This window comes from Agelaius tricolor, unplaced genomic scaffold, assembly GCF_023055355.1.
Source record: "Agelaius tricolor isolate 1412-34295 unplaced genomic scaffold, bAgeTri1.0.p SCAF_14, whole genome shotgun sequence".
In the NCBI taxonomy this organism is placed as follows: Eukaryota; Metazoa; Chordata; class Aves; order Passeriformes; family Icteridae; genus Agelaius; species Agelaius tricolor.
Genome location: NW_027269274.1, coordinates 16419841 through 16440744, shown reverse-complemented (window position 1 = coordinate 16440744; position 20904 = coordinate 16419841). Strand labels below are relative to the sequence as shown.

At 42.2% G+C, this 20904-nt stretch overlaps 1 protein-coding gene across 10 annotated transcripts in view; it reads right to left on the bottom strand.

Moving 5' to 3' along the window:
* Positions 1-20904, bottom strand: part of DOCK3 (dedicator of cytokinesis 3) — a 185912-nt gene that overhangs the window by 158554 nt on the left and 6454 nt on the right. For all 10 annotated transcript variants that reach the window (XM_071439935.1, XM_071439936.1, XM_071439939.1 and 7 more), the window contains exon 2: positions 8112-8195. In XM_071439935.1, coding sequence (XP_071296036.1) covers positions 8112-8195 — 84 coding nt within the window. The remainder of the gene's footprint in view (positions 1-8111; positions 8196-20904) is intronic.

Below are 20904 nucleotides of genomic sequence, written 5' to 3'. Positions count from 1 at the left end.
AGAAGTAAAACACAAAGCTGCTCAAGCTGCAAGTTAAACAGAAGAACTCAGTTCCTGCTGCTCCTCACAGGTGACAGTGGTGTCACTGCAGGGCTCAGCTGGGAATAAAGGGGCTGAACTCCTCCCCAGGTGAGGAGTGGGAAAGCAGCACACCCTGGAGCAGCCCCAGGCTGCAGGGACACTGGTGCCTGTCTGGACCAGGGAGGGGCCTGGCCCTGCCCAGCCACCCCAAAGTCCTGGGCAAACCTGGCCAGGCCCAAGCCAAGCTCAGCCCCCAGGTGTGGTGAGAGCTGCAGCCAGTGCCAGGCAGGCACAGCCCTCAGCTGCACACAGCCAACACTTCACATCAGCTCAATCCCATCAAAAACCCTCTCATTTTCCCACTGACTTCCTACTTACTGTCTTTTTCCCTCCCTTATTTTAAATTGCACTGGCAGAACCTGCCAGTAATTTGCTATGGAGAATAGAGAAGAACAGAACTAAGTAACTGGGTATTTTGTCTCTCTTAGAAAAATGACTTCAGATTTGGCTGAATTATAATAAGAGTCTCATTGAGAGGATCAGATGTGGGGAATAAGGCCTTGAATTTGCTTTAAAGACAGCCTGATAGTCTTGAATTTTTATTTTGTTTTAAAAAGGGAATCTAAGTCAATATGAAGTAAAATAACTGATGAATTCAAGACAATTGCAAACCTCAGTAGAGAAAAAATGTAAACGTTAAAATCCATCTTTTTCATTACACAAACTTCTCATGAAGATAGGACATAACACAAAGATTTGTTTTCCTATGACATCATTGTTTATATCTCAAAAATAAACTATTATTGTTTTGAATTCATTTTAGTTGATCAAACTTTAGGGCAATCATATCAATATAAACATAAATGCACAAACAACACATACAGATCCTTAACATGAGTGATTTCTAGAACTCCACACAACTGTGCCCACACCTGCTATTGAGCAACAGATGCTGCATATTTTTAAGGTCACAGAATAAATAAATGCATTTATCCTGTGATTCACTGTTACTAATATTAAATACAGTCTGTACCTCAGAAATAACCAGACATTTAAGCTCTAAGGCAAACAGAATGACAAACTTCTTGGTAAATGGGGAAAAAAAGTGGTTTTATCCAAGTTTGTGAACAGACCAGTAAAAAAACAAAACCCAGTAAAGGGGATGACCATCAATATTCTAGACCTACAGGGTAGTAAACAAAAACCTAGCTCAATTCTGAAGCTTTTGTTCTTCATTCCAAACAAATTTTCAAAGTTTACAAGCTCTGTGCTTACACAGTTGTGAAAAAAAGGCAAGGAAGGACCCTGAGAAATCACCCAGCTCATCCAAGCCATGTCTCTAAATCTCTCCTCACATTCAGTCTGGTTTAAACAGCATCCAATCATTTATTACCAGGGCTGAAAAACACTGCACTCCTTGTCTCAGGAAAATTATCCACACATCTGTAAAACCCAAATTCCAAGGTATTGCTGCACCAAATTCCAAGGAAACTCTATTTCTGCCACTCCACACAGACCAGTTTGAAAGTAGTGGTGTTGCACAGGCAATTTTTTAGAAGAAACTTCTTTTACAGACCAACAGTGGCCAGTAAAACTGCAGGTAACGTGAAATTTTGGTATAGTACTTGGAAATCTGGCATATCCCCTTACAACCTGAACTTTCTTTGGTTCTATTTAAATACTGGACTTTTTTTTCTTTTGGACATCATGGAAAATATTTTGTTGACTTTACTCTTGTAGTTTTCTTCATTTATTTGAGAAGTTCCTCAATTTCCTTTAATCTTATAAATTGTGCTCTCCAGATCTTACTTGTTCTTTTATTTTTATCTTTTTTAATGTAGTGCAATTTTTTTTAAGTCACCTCTCTCTATTTTGAGTTTCCTTCAACTCTGTGCAAGCAAGAGACAGTCAGAGCTCAGCAGAGGCTGAAAGCCCCTCACTGTAAAATGCACAACTCATTCTGTATCACAAAGTAAAAGCTATGGGAAAAGGTACAATGCTTTTTTTTAAAGGCACATTTAGAAAATTGCATCTGCATTACATTATTTTCTAAAATGAACTAAACCTGCATTCTGGAATTAGTCTTAAACACATTAATATTGATGTAATCATTTATCTTAAAGAGCATTTGTTTTGGAGGATTTAATGACAATAGTCATCAAGCCAAGGCAGGTGCTTCATCTAATTGTGACCCCAACTTGCACTCCCTGGTCAGACACAACACTGCCCAACAGCTTTAGGTGTCACTGCACTGCAAATAAAAACTGCTAATATTTCAGAGTTATGGCATGCATTTAGTGACATGTGGTCTTGAGAGGGTACTGACTTCACAGAAATGGTGAAGATGAGATTTAAAATCAAGAAGGAGAAAAACAGCTATAAAGTGACAAGAATTTTGTGAATAAATGAATGCGAAACAATGATCATGCCTGCAGTGAAGCTGGGTGGGGACATAGCTGAGATGGTTGACCTGAATCAGCCAAAGGGATATTCCACACCACACATTCATTTGGTACAAGAAAACCAAGAATTAGTCTGTCAGAAATGCCCCTCTAAAACTACCTGTACCTGTGGAAATCCACTGGGGGAACTTGAAGCCACATTAGAGAATCTGCAAACTGTTGGACAAAGACTGAAAACTCCTCTTTCCAAAGGTGTGCCACACTCAGGAGTCTCAGCAACAGTGCAGCCCTAGTTAAGTTACAAAAGTAGCTCTGGGGCAGTCCTGCACATCTCAACCTCTTCATTTCAGTGACTGGAAGAGCTACCAGTGATTTTTTGATCTTTACTTGAAAGTGTGTTGAATGAAACCAGATATTCTTTCTAAAAGCCATCTCATAACCTTTTTCAGATTTCCACTTAATCCACAAGAGGTCTGTCACATGGAAACAGCTCACCCCTTTAGAGGACTCAGTTACAAAAAAGCAAAAGGGCCCTAATTGAAAGATATTGATCTACTTTTCAGAAAAATAAAGCTCAAGTATCAGAGTCACTGAGCTGCAGACAGTAGGAAAAAAGAAATTCTGCATATAATTTCTTGACAAAGAAAATTCTAAAATTAAATTATATCAGTATTTAAGGTAAATCCTAAAGCTAAAATTTGTCCTTAAATAAAGTACTGCTAGTAGAGTCTGCTACAGGAACTCGAGCATTCTTTGTCCTACAAAAATAAATGTACTTGGCAGTAATGTGAGTAACCCTCACACCCGGAGCAAAGCTGTCTTTTGCATATACAAGCCAATAACCAATTGCTTTTACCTTGTTATCTGCATGTCACCTGCCCTGCAGAGCTGAAGGCACCCAAAGTGACCCAGGATAGGGACAGGAGCAGCGCTCAGCGAAAGCTTCCCAAAGGCTGGAGCGCTCTGTCCCGAGCCGGCTGCTCCGCACTCCCACAGGCTGGAGCGCTCTGTCCCGAGCCCCGGCTGCTCCGCACTCCCACAGGCTGGAGCGCTCTGTCCCGGGCCGGCTGCTCCGCACTCCCACAGGCTGGAGCGCTCTGTCCCGAGCCCCGGCTGCTCCGCACTCCCAAAGGCTGGAGCGCTCTGTCCTGAGCCCCGGCTGCTCCGCACTCCCACAGGCTGGAGCGCTCTGTCCCGAGCCCCGGCTGCTCCGCACTCCCACAGGCTGGAGCGCTCTGTCCCGGGCCGGCTGCTCCGCACTCCCACAGGCTGGAGCGCTCTGTCCCGAGCCCCGGCTGCTCCGCACTCCCACAGGCTGGAGCGCTCTGTCCCGAGCCCCGGCTGCTCCGCACTCCCACAGGCTGGAGCGCTCTGTCCCGGGCCGGCTGCTCCGCACTCCCACAGGCTGGAGCGCTCTGTCCCGGGCCGGCTGCTCCGCACTCCCACAGGCTGGAGCGCTCTGTCCCGAGCCCCGGCTGCTCCGCACTCCCACAGGCTGGAGCGCTCTGTCCCGAGCCCCGGCTGCTCCGCACTCCCACAGGCTGGAGCGCTCTGTCCCGGGCCGGCTGCTCCGCACTCCCAAAGGCTGGAGCGCTCTGTCCCGAGCCGGCTGCTCGCCGGGCAGCAGCAGCAGAATCCCCGGCCCTGCCTGCCTACACCACGTCAGGGGCAGCCTGGGGCCAGCAGAGCCACAGGAACAGGCTGATCATGCTGCCAGGGCTGCATCATTACCATCCAGAAGGCAAAGAGACATGGGATGTGTTTTACTGTGGCCACAGGGCTGTCAGAAGTCACTCTGGGCTCTGAAATGCGACTCTGAAGAACTGGGCAAGATCTGCCACAGCAGAGGAGTGAGCCAGAGAGGCTTCACTTCCATGGGCACATCCCACAAAATGCAAAGAGGGAAAAAGAATGGAAAGGGTGGGGGGGAAACCAACAGTAGAATGGGTATCTCACTGGAGACATCTTCCTCAGGCCAAGAACAAATGACTGGAAGGAGTCACTTTGGCCCAGGCAGCCACAGGTGAGCTCTGCCTCAGATGGGAGGAAACCTGCAGGGCTCCCACAGCACTGACAGCCTGCAGTGGGATTCCTCCCTCATCTGTATGGCACAGCTTGGAGGCATGGCAAAGGCATCACTTCTCAATCACATTAAATTCATCAAGAATATTTTTTTAAAACCCTAATTGCAAGTTATATCTGCTGCTTAAGTGTTCCAAATACCAGAAACATTTATTTTGACCATGGCATCACTGCTGGAATTACCTTTAAATATATTTTCTGCATGGTTTAAAAACACAATTATTAATGTACACACATGAAAACCAGGTGGATAAATACTTGTGTGGCTAGCAGAATTTGCATGGGTAAGATAATATTCTTTTAACTGGTGCTTCAGGCATCAGCTGGTGTTTCCATTCTTCAGTGAATATACAAAACTCTCAAGGTAATAATTACAGTTACTGAAGTTACAGCATTTTTAATCTAAAGAAAATTGCCCCCTAGCAATAAAAACAAATGGACAAAACAGACATTTTAAATTTAGTCTGAATGCCACTAGTTACTGACAGCCACTGCCTGTGGCAGGGCAATGGCCATGTGACTCAAAAGACAGAATGTTCTTCAGAATGCACAGTCCAAATGTGCATTTCAAACAAGGAGTGTGCTCATACTTTGCCACTTGACAAAAGAAAGCTCCATCTCTCAGCATTTCCAGTGGCACACTAATGCCCCTCTGGCATTGGTGCAGCAGAGCAGAGAACTCCACTTGGTGTTTCAGCTCTCCCTGAGTGCCAAGATCATAGTGGAAGGGCTCAGAGAAAGCTGTGAATGACAAGCACAGGTCCAAGTGGTGTCTTGATGAACATTTCTAACATTTGAGTAAGACCAGTGGAGGATCTGAGAGTCCTCTGTGAAAGCAGTAACTACAAAACCTCCCTGGAACACCTTGTGCTTTACAGATGGTGTGTGTTTGATGGAAACACACGTGGAGCCTTTGGTGCCTGTAGAGGAAAGACAGGCACCAGGTCCGTGAGTTTATTTACTGGAACAGTGGGCAGGTTCTTTGTCAGATCTAGGAAGGGTTAAAAAGCAGTGATTCAGATATTTGTGGTCTAGTATGAAGGCACACAGAGGAGCAGGCAAATTTGGGGAAATCCAAAAGTTCCAATTTCAAGCATGTAAACAAGATCCAAACAAAAAAAGTTACCTCTGTTTCACTCTATTTCATTTAAAAACGCATACACAACCACAATACTTTTTAACATGTTATCAGTTGGTAGTTATATTTATATTTATTAACCTTAGAGATAAATACATGCATGTGGGTGTGGGTGTGTGTGTATGCACCTACATTTGTTTCTGTACTCTGCAAATATCTATAAAACTTAGCTGCAGTGGTACCCAGAATCTTGAAATAGGAAATTCCCTCCTCTTTCATTCAATTGCTCTAAAAGCAGGGACTGCTTCTTACACCAATCACTACAGAAGAGCACTTGCTCTTTTATAATACAAATACAGTTATTCAGTAAGTTATTATGATTAAAAATAAGCACATTCACAAGTATAGCTACTCTTTGAATCTTTGTCAGCCTTGAATTCTCTAGCGAGTCTCTGAAATCTTAGCTCACATCACTAAAAGTTTGTGTATGTGAATCTTTTCAACCCAGACAGAAAAATCCCTGCTGCAGACAATTATGCATAAACTATTCAAGAAGTGAAGCTGAAACAGCAATGGATCTGCAGTGACTCTCACAGCAATGACCCTTATTTTGTGTGGGTTAATATTATTTTATCCAGTCTGTCTACACAAAAGAATCCCCAGCAAAGAAGGCAGAAGTAGAGGACCCTGTTAAACAACGACTTCGACAAGAATGCTTAAAAAGCAACTGCTTTTTTTTTCCTCTTTTAGGAGTCTGCTTTGCACATTGAGTGTGCTTTTTTGCATAATTCACACATGCAAGAGCTGCAGCACAGACCATCTGAATATTCAGATGAGTTTCATAGTGTGGAGTTCCAGATGTTATTATCAAAATTAATCTATCTTTTTATACACAAAGTCCATGGTAAAGGCACCTCAACCAAAATGACAGGATGGAGGGCTTAAACTGCAAATCCAAAAACATTCTGTACAAATCATCTTCCATCCAGGAAAACCCTGTCTGAGGACCTCCTTTCTCAGCAATTTGAAGACTGGCATGAATTGCTTTTGAGGAATCATTCTCAAAACTACCAGCAAAGGAAATATTCAAAGCCTAATTATTTTAACACTGTAAAGACAAGTTGGATTATCCACTTGCTTTTCCATAAAAAACCTGCTCCTTGGAGATCGTGCTTTTATTTCCCAGTTTTAAAAATTTCCCAGAAATGGCTGGAAAATACCATGACAGCTTTCAGCAACATGCAGTGCTTAATTCCCTTAGATTTATCTCATCCTAAGCAAAGGGATACTTTTTTCCTGAGCTTGCACCACGTTCTAATTTACAAGACCTGGTAGAATAATTACAATGTGCCCTCAGTGTGTGAGCACAGCTTAGCCCACCCCAGCATTTGTGGTTTTTAAAACAGCATGGGATTGTTTACAGCAAGCTTCTTTGTGGGCAATTTTCTCCACTGCAATGCAAAGCTCTCATTCAAGAGAATTTTTACAAACCTATGTTACTACAAAAATTAGCATAGAGGTGACTTTTTGTGATGAGTTAAGTCAGTGGGAAAACAAACACCTGAGTACAAGAAAAAGCATCAAGAGCAAAAAACAGTTCTAGGCATGAGAGGCAAAGCAGAGCCTGCAGAAGGTCTGGGAAGCAACATTAACAGCGCAGATGAAAAATTACTTTAAACTGAACAAAGAAAAAACCACATCTACAACTTTGTGGAATGTTAATTTGGAATTCAAATTTGTGGATCTGGGTTTTGAATTTGTTCAGCACTTCAGGAATAAGGTTACATTATTCCACCTCAGACTACAGTGAAACATGTACTCTTACTGTATCTCGTCAACCTATTTTTCACCAGACATGTTTTACAACACTTGCTTGAACGTTAGGATAAGAATAATTCTCCTTTTACATCCACCTTCAATCACATTCTTCATTGTGAATAAAGCAGAGCATTAGGACATTCGATTTATTCACACACAGACATCTCCAGCCACATAAGAACTATAAAATTTACAAGGGCATTTTGCTTTAGGTACGAAAACACATATCAAAATGAATGCAAAAAAAATCCCCTTAAACCCATATTTTTTACATTTTTTTCTGGTATTGCTAATCTATTTAATAACTAATATTTTCAACCTGTTCAGATGTTTCTAAGTAATTAAACTGATATGCTTAATAAAAATGCATAACAGTAACACTGAGAAAATACAGTAAAAAAAAAGATACTGATTCTGTACTTTACATGATGAAAATTCAGTGTAAGACCCAGTTACAATACAACAATCAGGTCAGGGTTCAAGATTTTCTGGACAGATGGTTAACTTCAAACACACTGACCCCCTATCAGACTGGATTAGTGCCAAGAGCACTCAGCCTTTCCTACAGAAAGTGGGTCAGAGTAGGTTTTATTCAAGTGCTTTGATTTGATGCATCATGATTTCCAAAGAACTTATTAAAACCTGCTAGATTAAGATATTGGGATATTCTTACATGGAAAATGGGGTTCCCTCTTGGACATCACACTTACCTTCACATTTCTCCAGGATCTGGACAGTTTCACCTAGTTCCAGGACCAAGCCTTGCGGAACAGTTCCTCGGAAGCTGCATATCACTAGAGGGTGGGGAAAAAGAGAGACACACATATGAGGCTTGGATCTTTGTGTGAATTTTCTTCTAAGCATAGCCCTTTAGCTCACTCCCTGTATAAAAATAGCTCTTACATAGCTGCCCAGAAAACCTGTCAGCCAACTTTTCCTGATCAGGTGTGCTTATTCCGGCCCTTATTGGAAATAAGGCTCAACAACACCATAAAAGCTGAGCTTTTAAAAAGATTTTTAAATTAAGCAAGGCTGGTAATCACTTTAATCAGCAACCTCTGATTTATATTGCATACAAAGATTTCCTTGTCTCACAATTCTTACTCTACTCCACAACCCATCAATGGAACAGGCTGCCCAAATTGCAGAGATTAAAACAGGAAATCAACTCCAGCAATTACTTTTCTCCAAGTTGAAACTATTTCAAATATAATCTGTGCATCCAATAGACTGCAAAAATCCTGCAATACCATAGATTATATTTAAGCAGACATATGAAAGAATCCATGAGAATCTGTACTTTTCATAAGCACTATCTAACATGACAACACACCTTACTTTTCCAGGTATCTTTAATTTTCATTAAGCAGGGAAAATAAGAACCCATCTTAATGTTTCAGAAAATATTGATACAATAAATAAAAATACTAAATGAAACTCAATTGTTAAAAGAAGTTTTAAAAATTCACAGTGTATAATGATATATTCTTCAGCTATATTTATCCAAATCTTCAGGGACATGGACATGGGGAGTTCCCTCAACATGAGATGTCAGAACAAAGGGTGAATTGCAGGCAGGTCCTACCTGCCCCCGGGCCCAGCATTAAAAACTCCCCCAGGCACAGACTGAATGCAGCACTCCAGTAAAACTTGCTCCAGGTAAACACACAGCCAGGAGGGCTCCCCTGTCACCTCCACTCCCTGGAGCATTACAAGTGGGATTCCACGAGCTCAAACAGTGACCCCCTGTGGGCACCATCCTCTTCTCCAATTCAGGAGAACATTCACTCCCCCTGGAATGCAAACACTCCAGCTGTGGTCAAGGGGCTCCCATGTGATGGAGGGGGACCCGCCGGGATCATTGAGTCCAATCAAGGCAATGGCCAGAGAGGGATCAAACCCACAGCCCAGGCGTTCCCAGCACCCTGCTCCAACCAGCTGAGTGCAGCTCCTCCCTAAAGATCCTCCCATGCCAAAGCCCTGAGTCCCCTCTGACTGCACGGGAAGCAGACAGGCTGAAGAACACCACGGAACCCAAGACTCCCAGCTGCACCATGCACCACAAGGTAGGGCTCTTGAACCTTGAATTTCTAAGAAATAATGAGAAATGCAGAGACAAAACTTCCACCAAAACAAAACTGCATTTTAACCCTTTGCACACCCTTCATAATGGGCAAGGGAAAGGAAGAACTACACCCATCACCCAGATGAGGCAAACACCCAGATGAGACCAATACAAGAAAGAGTGAAAAAAAGATCTAAAGGGAACCAAATGGCATCAAATGCTTGCATTTCCCCAGTGAGACTCAATGCAGGACTTAATCCCAAGAGTTAAGAACTCAGAATTTCATCAAGAAGCCTCAACTGCTCTCTCAGCTCTTATGGCCCAGCAGAAGTCACAGTCAGTTAAATGAGGCTTTAAATTCTTGTTTACATCAGAGGAGGGAGAAACACAACAACTGGCTCCAGACTGGGATAATGCAGACAGCATAATCCAACAAAACCTCAGCTCATCAGCATTCTGCATCCATTCTTCACCCATGAAGAAATCATAAATATGGATTTCAACCAAAGAAAAACTACTGAAAGCCTCTCCCAAAGAGCAGGAACACTGACAACTGAAATGATGAACTGGCAGGACATAATCAAACCTCCAATGGCTTTTCCTTTTTTTTTTTTTTTTTTGCCTCTTCAGTATTTTACAAAGCTGGGTCCTTTAAACACAGAAAATGTTTTCTTTTTTCTAATTTGCAATTTTACCAAATTAGGAACATACAAGTTGATTTGCAAAATACCCCAAAGTCCTGTATTAAACTGTGATTTTTTAGTTCAAACCAACAAAACCTCTAAAAAATTAATCTATGTCTCAAAAAAGGGAATTTAAAACACCTTGGGTAAAAAGCTACCTTTGAAAACACCAGAAAACAAAATGGAGAAGTGTTAATACAGTAATAAGATATTAATTTATGAGAGTAATTTTAGATACATTAATAATTTTAAGTAATAATATAGGCATGATAATATTAAAAACCAGTTTCCAGAGCATTTTCATCTGTTCTGAACATGTCAGGGATCTCATGACAGAGACACTAATCCTAGGACATGAGGGTGTTCCTGGTTGTAGACAATAGAAAAGTTAAATCATGGAGGAAAAACAACTCAACTGCTCTTACTCAGCCAAGCTCTGAGGTCTTCAGTCTGCTTCACTCAAAAAAAGACTAAATAAGCAAAAATTAGAAAACAGAAATCAACTGATTCCATCAGCTCTAGATACAATCTTGGTGATCATACTCAATTAGAAATTAATTCTCATACAAAAGTAACACTCCTCCTTCATTCTCAATACAACAGTATTGAATCTAATGCCTTTTGTAATAATCATTAAATTATGTTAGTCTCTTCTGTTTGACAATTTTTATAATCAATTCATAGGATTGGTGAATATCCATATAGGTATTATCAACACAATAGAAGCCAAATCTCAAGAGTAAATTATTTTCCAGCCACACTGAATCAAAGTCAGGAAAAATTAAAGAATCCAAGTAAACTGACCCAACAGACCAAACCATCTTGCTAAACTGTGTAACAAGAACAAAATGTAACACTTCTGAAATAAAAAAGAATGGTAAAAACAACTCCTGATTATGACAGAATCAGAAATTTAAGGCTCTTTTATAGTTTGATTTATTATTCCAACAACTACTTCCAAAAAAGTTGTGGATGTTACTCATTTGTTAAGCTAAAAATGCATTATGTAAGACAATCTTATTTATAGAGTCCCTTTTAGGTACACAGTTCTTCTTAGCAGCATTATTTGAAAAATGTGATCACAAATATAAATGAGAAATACAGAGTAATTCAACTATTCTGAAGAAAACCATTTACAGAGAGGACTCTGACAGCTGACTTCTTCCCTTTCCATGTAAAGAGAAATTCTTTAGCCAACACGATCACCTACAAACTGTCCATCCATCCATAAGCTCCCATCATTTCTTACAAGATCCATGTCCTCGGTCACCAGAACACACAAGTAACACATCATCCAAACAGGCACAAAGCAAAGCTTTTACCCACCAGTGTACAGATCTGACTGATCCTTCTTGGACTCCAGGACACACTGCAGAAATATTTAATATCCATTTTCAGATATGAAGCCCCTTGCCATCATTCAGCTCTATAAGGAGGTCACAGTTCCCCTCACAGTCATTTCAGCCAGCAGTTACAGCCAACATTCACTAAGGATGAAAGCTTTGAAAAAGCACCACATGCCATGTGATGCAGGAATTATCTCCAAGACTGAAGTCCCTTATCTGTGGTACTTAAACTGGACCAAAGGAAATCCTTCCCTCTTCACCTCTGAAATTTATCAGTAAGAAAGGCACAACCCAGCTCACACTCACACAGGCAGTGACTCTCATGCTGTACCAGAACACACGAAGGGATTGTGGGGTACAACATATAAAAACAGATGGCATTGAAATAATGGTTTCAAAAGTCAAGGATCCAAGAGATGGCAGATTTTTCCTTGCCCATGGATATGCCCTGACACAGTATAATATAAACAGCTGCACTGCAAGTCCCCAGCAGAAGAGAAACTGCATGAAAAGACAAACAGGACCTGTTAAGCCAATGCATCTTTGCACACCTCTGATTCCTCCTGTGCTCCACCTAAAGCAGCTCCTTGCTATGTGAACAAAGACAATCCAATTGATACAATTCAGGAGGTTTTACAAACTATGTTCTCAAACAGCCCCTCTCAAAAGCTCTTGGAGAAATTGCACTTGGCTGTGATAAAGTGGGCAGGTGTTTGCACAGATAAATAATCAGCAAAGTGATGTCAAATAAAAGAGCCATTTCCCTTAGTGAGGACAGATTGAGCAGCAAGCTCTGAAGGGATCTCTGTTGGAATCTTTCCTGTTTCAAGTGTCTTTAAATAATCCAAAAAGCTCATTGTTTAGAGAAGCCACAAAGTTTATAAGGCCACTGAGGCTATTCAGAGTAAGAAAGAGCTATAGATGGACCCAAGCCCCACAAGCAGAAGTGGCAGATGAGCAGTGTTCAGTTCACCTGCGTGGCATTGCATGAGGGATGAACAATCCTCAGCTCACACACAAAATCATCATCTCCTCCCTTGCTAGTGCCACACTGAGAGGAACCCTGGAGTGTCAGAGGTCTTACCATAAAACTCAGAGCTCACCACTGTCAGAGACCACCCCACATCACACAGAATATTGTCTTGGGGAAAAAGGGAAGACACCATGGCCCACAGTACTGCATAAAATTCCCAATGAACCCCATGTGCCATTTTCCCCTTTGCCAAAAAGGACTAAACAGAATAAGAGCAGGTAGAAAGAAGTGAGAGAACATAGCAAGGACTGAATAAGGACTTTTATGTGATTGATTGTTAACCACGATGGGACTTCTGTACCAGGAAGGCTGAAAGGGTGGAGAGGGGAGAACTGAAGGAAGGTGCACAGGGAACTGTTGCTATCCACCTCTTCCAGCTCAGAAAGCAGAGCAGTGTCAAATGAAGCAGCAGAGTTCGGAACTTAATTAAAGTACTTTTCCACACAGTGCATAAGTTGTGAAGCTCCTCATGAGATACCGTGGGTGACAGAAATGAAATAATCCCTCAAACTCCAAAGCCAACAGGACAAATCCATGGATGTGCCCCACGCTCGGCTCTGCCCGGGTCGGGAAGCAGCGGAGCCTGGGGAAAGCTCCGCCCCGACTGCCGGGGCAGGCACGGGGCTGGGACGGGGCTGCAGGGCGGGGATTATCGAGCAGCCACCGCCTCCGCTTCTGCTGTCCTGGGCCGGTGACTGCTTTGGGACCTCATGTGAACTCCAGGGCGGCAAAGAGGAGAGCACAACCCGGAGAGAAATGCTGAATCAGGTTTCACCTGTGTCACTGTTGCTTTCTGCTGCCAGCCACACAGGTGGTTTCATTTTTGCTGTGCTATAATTTAAAATGTATCTTGCTCTTACAATTCTTTCCAATTCAGGTTCCCGTGCCCCAGCCTGCCCACCCAGTCTCCCCTGGGCTGCAATGCTGCCACTGATCATCTCTCTTCTCAAACGGATGCCAATGCCCTGATAAGCACAGTAATAGAAATGTGTCACATTTGTCACATCAACAGCGGGAAAACCCAGGACAACAACAGGGAAACGCCAGAGAACTACACAGCCCAACACATCCAGCTGCTCATACCCTTAAAACATCTTTTTTTTTTTTCTTAGCATTTACTCAGTTATGCAATGAACTGACAGGGCTATATGCCTTCTCATGTACTTTCTTATTTTTTTAACCTATTTCTACACATTTCACTGAAGACTACAAAAATATTTTGATCTTGCATAATGTTCTATTTACACTACATAATATCCGTTCAGCTCATGAGTAATTTATTTTCATAAAGGAACAGAGCCCTTTCCCTCCTCATTGTCCAAGGTGTAACAATGAAAATCAGAAGAACTTAAATAAGTGAGGGCTGAGAAACAAAATCAGTTCAAGAACTTTCCATGTTTACATTGTTTCTTTTTCCTTCTCCAAATCTAAACTATGTGTCTCTAAATCATTAAATCGGGCTAAATCATTAAAAATTATTATTTATTTCCCAGGTTTTCACATCCACAATAGAAATCATTGCTACTGGAACAGATCCAATATGCTAAACCACATTTTGATTTTTCTTTATCATAAGATGTTGTTAAGGCCATGATTTAATGGACTCTACGGGTTAATTTGGGGGAAATTTGTAATTTTGTGAATTTTCAACACATCTCCATTTACAAAAGACAGATCTTCTTTGACTTCATGACAGTTTTTTCCAGTTCTCAAGTCATTGCAATATTATTATCTGCCTTATTAAAATTCTGGTGGCATGCAATATTTTTAGATGACTTGCAGAACAAGTAGTTCAGGTTAAAGTATGTAATTTAATTTTTATAAAGAATTACTGAGTGTACTGCACTCAGCTTGCAGTTATTCAGATTATGCACTGACCATCCCTCAGTAGATCTCCAACTAAACCCATTCCAGGAGGAATGATGGGGAGAACACATGGGAGAGGCACAGCTGCAGTTGTATTGCTCCATACCCAAAACACCTTGACAAGGTATAATCACACTGAGCAGACACTGAATTGTGCTCTGTGCTACAAACGTCAAAGTTCTCAAGTTCTCTGATGGTGTAATTTATGCTTTATAACACATAAGCATGTTTCAAACTCACACCTCTATCACACCAGCTAAGAATTTGGAGTATGTGTTTACTTAGGGTAAACACAAACTCTGAAATTTCACATTCCCTATACAGCATTTTGTATTCAACTGCTACTCATTGTCACCAGTTAACACAGAACACAAGTCAATCCCTGAGCCTTAGATTGATTTAGATTGATTAGTATGAAAGATTTAATTAAATACTAGATCATTATCAAATGAGCTAATATTTAATATTTAAGAAAATAATGGAATTACTCCAAACTGATAAACTAATATTATGATGAGAATGTATCTTTCCCTAAAATATTTTTTCCAATTAATCCAGCTATTAAAAGTGTCTAGTATGACACAACATATGCTAGGTTTAAGAGCTGAGTAAGATAAACTTTATTTTCTTCCCTCTGACACCCAGGTGATAAAAAAGGCTCCATGTAACCCAAGAGTCACCAGGTGAGACCTAAGATGGCTCTAAATCTAATACTTTTCCCTAACAGAAGCTAAAACAAGGAGGGGGATGAAGGATATTAGAAAAGAGTAAGGATGTGGCTTCCTCCAACTTGAGACATCTGTGGACTGGGCCTTCCTAAAAGAAGGTTTTTATTTGTATTGATTTTATATTGTATTTAGTAGCATTTTCTTATGGAGCCACCCAAATGTTGCGGAACCACATCCACTTTTAAGAGCCCCATCAGCCCAGAACTCCACACGACTCTTCCATCCCAGAAATGGGGGTTCACTTGTTTGGCCTCTGTGCACCAGCACTCCCAGGAATTGTATTAAACAAGTGAAACAACAACTTTTGTTCTTCCACTCCGTGGTATTTGTGTTTTGAGAATTTTCTAAGCTACCTTTGCTCAATAATGCATTTTCCAAGAAGAGCAGATGTGGATTTGGTGCATTTAGGGATGGCAGAGGGAACAGTCTCCAGGCCAGGGCAGGATGACTGGGCAGGAAAACCAGCACTGACACAAATTATCCCACAGAGGACAAGAGAGAGGCGAGATTTAGCTTTACCTTTGTGTGAGGCAACCGCGTTGCACAACCACGCCCACGGGCAGCACTGCATTAATACTTCCCAAACCTCCCCATACCTTCCAGTCCGAGCCTCTCTCACAACTACAAAGCTCTTCCCAGCAAAAAGCAGAAGTTCTTGAACACAGAAAATTGTGGGTTTAATAATTTAAAATAACAAGATGGAGTTTATGATGAAAAAATCCTTTCACATTTTTATAACAAAATTAAAGGCCAATATGATTAATTTTTTTCCTTTGTGGAACTGCTTGATTAAACCTGGCAGCTTCATAGATTGCACAGTTAGAGTCTGATAATATTTGACAAGGGAGCAGAACCATGAGGAAATGAAAAGAAAAACATTTCCATTTTATTCTACAAATACCTACAATAATGTTTTCACCCTCACAATACACCTTCCAAGTATTTAAATTATTAATTGTGGGTGAGGGTTTCAATTATTTGCCAGAAATGAATCTGAGACTTGCAGATTTATTTGCAAGTCCAGGCCTCATTCAGTAAGTACATCTACAAAGAATAAAGGGAACAGACCCCAGGTCCAGCACTTCTAAAACATTCCTGTGTTTAAGCGAGATGACAAAATGAATAATTTAGATATGGAAGAGAGGATATATCCAATTACATCTTAAAAACCCAAATAAAACATGAAATTTTTGCAGAAGGGGCATTTCTTGCAGAGTGCACTGGTACACATGACACAGAACAGGGCTCTAATCCGATTGGAATTGCCAGGCACTAATGTAATACACACACACAAAAAAGATTATCAAAAGCTGATTAAAAGCCATCCAAACATTACAATCGAAGAGTACAGATTAAACAAAAGACATGATTTAGAAGAGGGCTAAATTTTTTTGACCTTATTAATGGTGTTTATGAACTTTTATGCCAAATCTCGATGAAGAAGAATACACCTCAGACCTGAAAGCAAGGCATTACACTTTGGTTCTGTGTATTGCCTAAATTACAGTACCATTAAGTGAAGGTATTTCAGGCTGCTCGGGGAGCAGTGGCAGTTGCTAGGCAGCATCTGCTCCTGTCAGAGATGCTTCTTTCTTTGTGCAGTACAGAACCTCAGCCAGGAATACTGCCACCAATGGATTATTCCAAGGCAGCTTACTGCCATCACATGGCATCTGCAAAGTGCTCACCCGCTGCCTAGCAACACCGCCTCTTTCTACTGAGTCATACCAGCACCAGGACAATATTCCTGCAAAAAAAGAAACAGATGCCTGAGAAGAAAGGTGATCATTCAGTAGCAGAGCAAAGGATTGCAAGCATCCTTCCCCTGCCCTCCAAGATAAAAATAGAGATTGGGCTCAAAAATCATGAGCTGTTTAAAATAGTTTTGCACATCCCGGTGGCAGGAGGTGGGAGAGAAGGAACGGACCAAAACCCACAGCGTTGTCCACTGCTTTAGCTGTGTTAAGGAACTGTCCTGAGCTCCCAGCTTTGCAAGATCTATCCTATTACTGCACTGTCACTCTATTCCATCAGTTCATTCACCCATACATCATTCCCTCTATGCAGAAAGTGAATGCAGCAGGCTTTTTCTCCCTTCTAGAGAGGCAAAGGCTGTTTCAGTTTCTGAAACCTTCTCCCTCTTTCCAAACCCAGCTGGCAAAGAGAACTGGGCAGGCTCTGCCCAGAGGGGTGAGGAGCTGCTCTGCACTGCTGCGTTCCACAGGCTGCAAAGGTGAGCCTGTTGAACACTTCACTGTTCCACACCGGGAAACAAGGTAAGAAACCAACCAAGGTTTGGCTCTCCTGGAGGGTGGAGACTGCACCACCTCTCCAGGCACCCTGCTCCAGGGCTTTCCCACATGCACTGTGGGAATCGCTGTCCCTGACTGGAACTCGCCCCCACGGCTCCTCCTTTCACCCTGCAGCTCTGAGAAGCGCCCGGCCCTGTCTGCACCTCCCCAGACAGCAGCTATCCCTGAGCCAACCCTTTCCTACACTCCACTTCCCAGCTTGTACCAGCCTGCATCTCACAGACCCTCCTCTGTCCCCGTGTTCCCACCTCCTACTGTGAGGTGCAGCCCCAGAGCAACTACAGGAGGAAGAGAGCATTTCCATCACCATGCTGGTGCCCAGGAACACAGCCAGGGATGTGGCTGCCTGCAGGAGAACACCACTGGCTCATGTTCTCACAGCAAGGCCTCAGGGATCACCCCACAGCACCTTCCAGCCTGTCCCATTCTGCACAGGCTACAGCATGAGATTTGCAGATCTCCCATCTATCTGTTAAATAAGTTCTCAACACATTAAAGCTCCCTGAGCATTTATGGTCAGTTTGCACATTTTCAATGAGCAGCAGGAAGGGAAGGATAGGGCAGATTTATAAAAGTATATTTACCAGCATACAGCTCCTGCATTTTAGCTGAAAACTCTATAAATAGAGTCAGCCTGTACTGGCTGCTACACAAGAACTCTGCTGAAGACATCTATGAAACCTGTCAATCCACCCATAAGAACTTTGACTTTTTTAGTTTGCAACTAAAATACAAAAAAAGAAAAAAAGCATTTGACTGGCAAAATTGAAAATGCTTTCTTCTCACGATTTTTAACTCTTCCAATCTTGACTGAAGCAAACGTGCATTATTTAATGCTATCCACATCATCTGAGATGTTAGGGAAATCCTCTTTTTCTATTTTTGTGTCCTCCACACAGGTTGTTTATTATTATTATTATTATTATTATATTAACTTTATTATTTGGTTTTATTTATTTAATAAACTATTTTTTCCCGTTAAAAGGAGAATACGGTCTTCTGCCAGAAATACAGTCACTCCAGAAGTGGGGGAGAAAAGGCCAAAACCAAACCAAACCAAACCAACAAGATCTGTAGTTGCAGTTTGGGGCCTTGCTGTGATGAAGAAAGAGAGAGAAGCCTATTTTCTATCTCCTCAGCCCCAGAGTCCAAAGAGAAGCTGCTTCTGCAAGACCAGTGCTTGAAACACAATCTTCCTTGGCATAAACCCCTGGGACCACAGAGATTACCAAACACTTATCTGTTAAAAAGGAAAAGAGAAAGACAAGTGGTCCCTCCTCTCAGAGCAGTGCACTGGGAAGGGCTGAGCTGGAGCAGCAGGCAGGAGGATGGATGATGGATGGATGGATGGATGGATGGATGGATGGGTGGATGATGGATGGATGGATGGATGGGTGGGTGGATGGGTGTAGATCACCATGCAGTGCCAGGGGAGCTTCCCCAGCAGGCAGGTTCCCAGTGGATGCTCTGCACACACAGCAGGGCCAGGACCTTTGCAGGCCCCAGGACAGCTCCTCCCACTGTAACAAGTCCCTGCTGGAGGAATGGCCTCACAGCATCACCTTGAGACAGAGCTGGCACAAGCATGCAGAGGACTCCCCTCCTGTCTCATCACACCAAGCCCACAGGCAGTGTCCAGCTCCATTCTGTACAGCTACAGCAGATGTCAGGGCAAGACTATTTCACAAAAACATTGATCCAGCTCTAACAGGTCTGGCAGAATGATACTGTTGTATCTTTGCTTTATCAAAATTCAGGTCACCAGTCATTCAGATCGTGAGCATTTAGAGAGAGAAACAAAACACAAAGCTGCACCAAAGTTCAAACCACAGTTTTCAGTCACCCTTTTTTCCAGTAATTCATGTATTTTTGGATTCCTTGTCCCACTCTGGCTGAAACTTTCTCACCTGAGCCTGCACTCTCTGTCCATGTAGCACAGCCACACCTCCACAAAGCAGTGCCTAGGTGAAGCAGGCAGCTTTCTGCAGACACTTCCACAGGCATTTTTCTCCACAAAGGAAGAGGTGGGTGAAACAGAAACACCTCCTCCTATCCCCCCACATCCAGACTCAGTTACTGGGAACAGCCATTGCTCCCTACAGGAGTATCCAGCACTGTCTGAGATATTCTCCTATGAAAGGCTCTCTGCTCCCTTCACCACTAGTTTGGGCAGCCCACCCATCATGGCAAAGGCCCACGTGCACTGACACCCAAACAGTCATATACTGCTAGCAAGTGCCTTCTGTTTAACAGTTCTGGCTTTCTCTGACATGAATTCAAGGATTCCTTTATCAGGTTCAGAAGACTAAAAGTGCAGGTACCCATAAACATCTCGTTCATAAACATTTTGAGAGGGAAGAAGGGCCCTGCTGCTCAGAACCACAGCCACAAGAGGTTTCCAGAACAGTGAGACACCTGCCAAAGCACTCTGTGCTACACTCTGGCACCTTGGGTAGCTCAGGGACTTACATTCAACTGAAAGAAAATAAAACAATTCACCACTCCATCAACTGCCTACTGCCAACACTAAAAGCATTTAGTGCTCAAGCTTCCTTGCACTGAAATAAAAATAAAGGTTTGTCTAGATGTTTCAGAGAACACCAGCTTACCTCTGAAAGCACAAAGGCTGCTTTTAATCACCAAGAGTTAGCTGGCACCACTTGTCATAAGCTTTTCTTAAGGCTTAATATCCAGAAAGACTCAAGAAAAGAAAAAGTAGTTAAAAGCTGAAGAGGGACGGAGGGAAGTCTTATCCTTGGAATAAGTAATCACCTCACAACTGCACTAGAAAGCATTCAGGCTGCTCAAAGCCTCAGTTCCCTGCCTTCCAAATGTATTCCCTAAGTTTGGACTAAGGACTTATTGTTTGAACAAACACTAAAACATGTCTAAGAGGAAGGAATTACAGCCAAAAAAACTTTAGAGATGCCTTCAGGATCTCAGAAGACCTCAAAAAGTTCATGTTGACATGGAAAAACTTGAACAGAGGTTTGATTTTAACATCAGGCACTTGAGTGAGATATTTTGTATTTGCCCTGAGGTTCAGTGAGCAGACAGAAGCAGAATAAGTGAGAATGTTGTGAGTTTAAGGTTGACTCATAACTTACTTAAAAGCAATCAGTGGAAGGACCACTGTCAATCACAACTGGCTTTGGACCAAGATCCTGTGGCATCCTTCCTTTGGCCTCTTCCTAAGTGCATAGCACAGCTGAGAGAAGAACACAACAAACTTAGTAACCACACAAATTAAAGAAAAATTTCTCTGCAGAAGGAGGGAAATGTTGCATCAGTCTCTTCAAGAGCTAAATAATTTTCCACAGATGTCCTGTTCTTGAGTGTTTTCACAGCCACATCTGAAAAGCGCTCCTGTTCCTCAAGAGAACAAATCTATGGAATACATATGGCCACCAATAACACCAGTTGTTGGTCCCATCAGGCAGTTCCAGCTCTTCTGTATGAGAACCATTTCC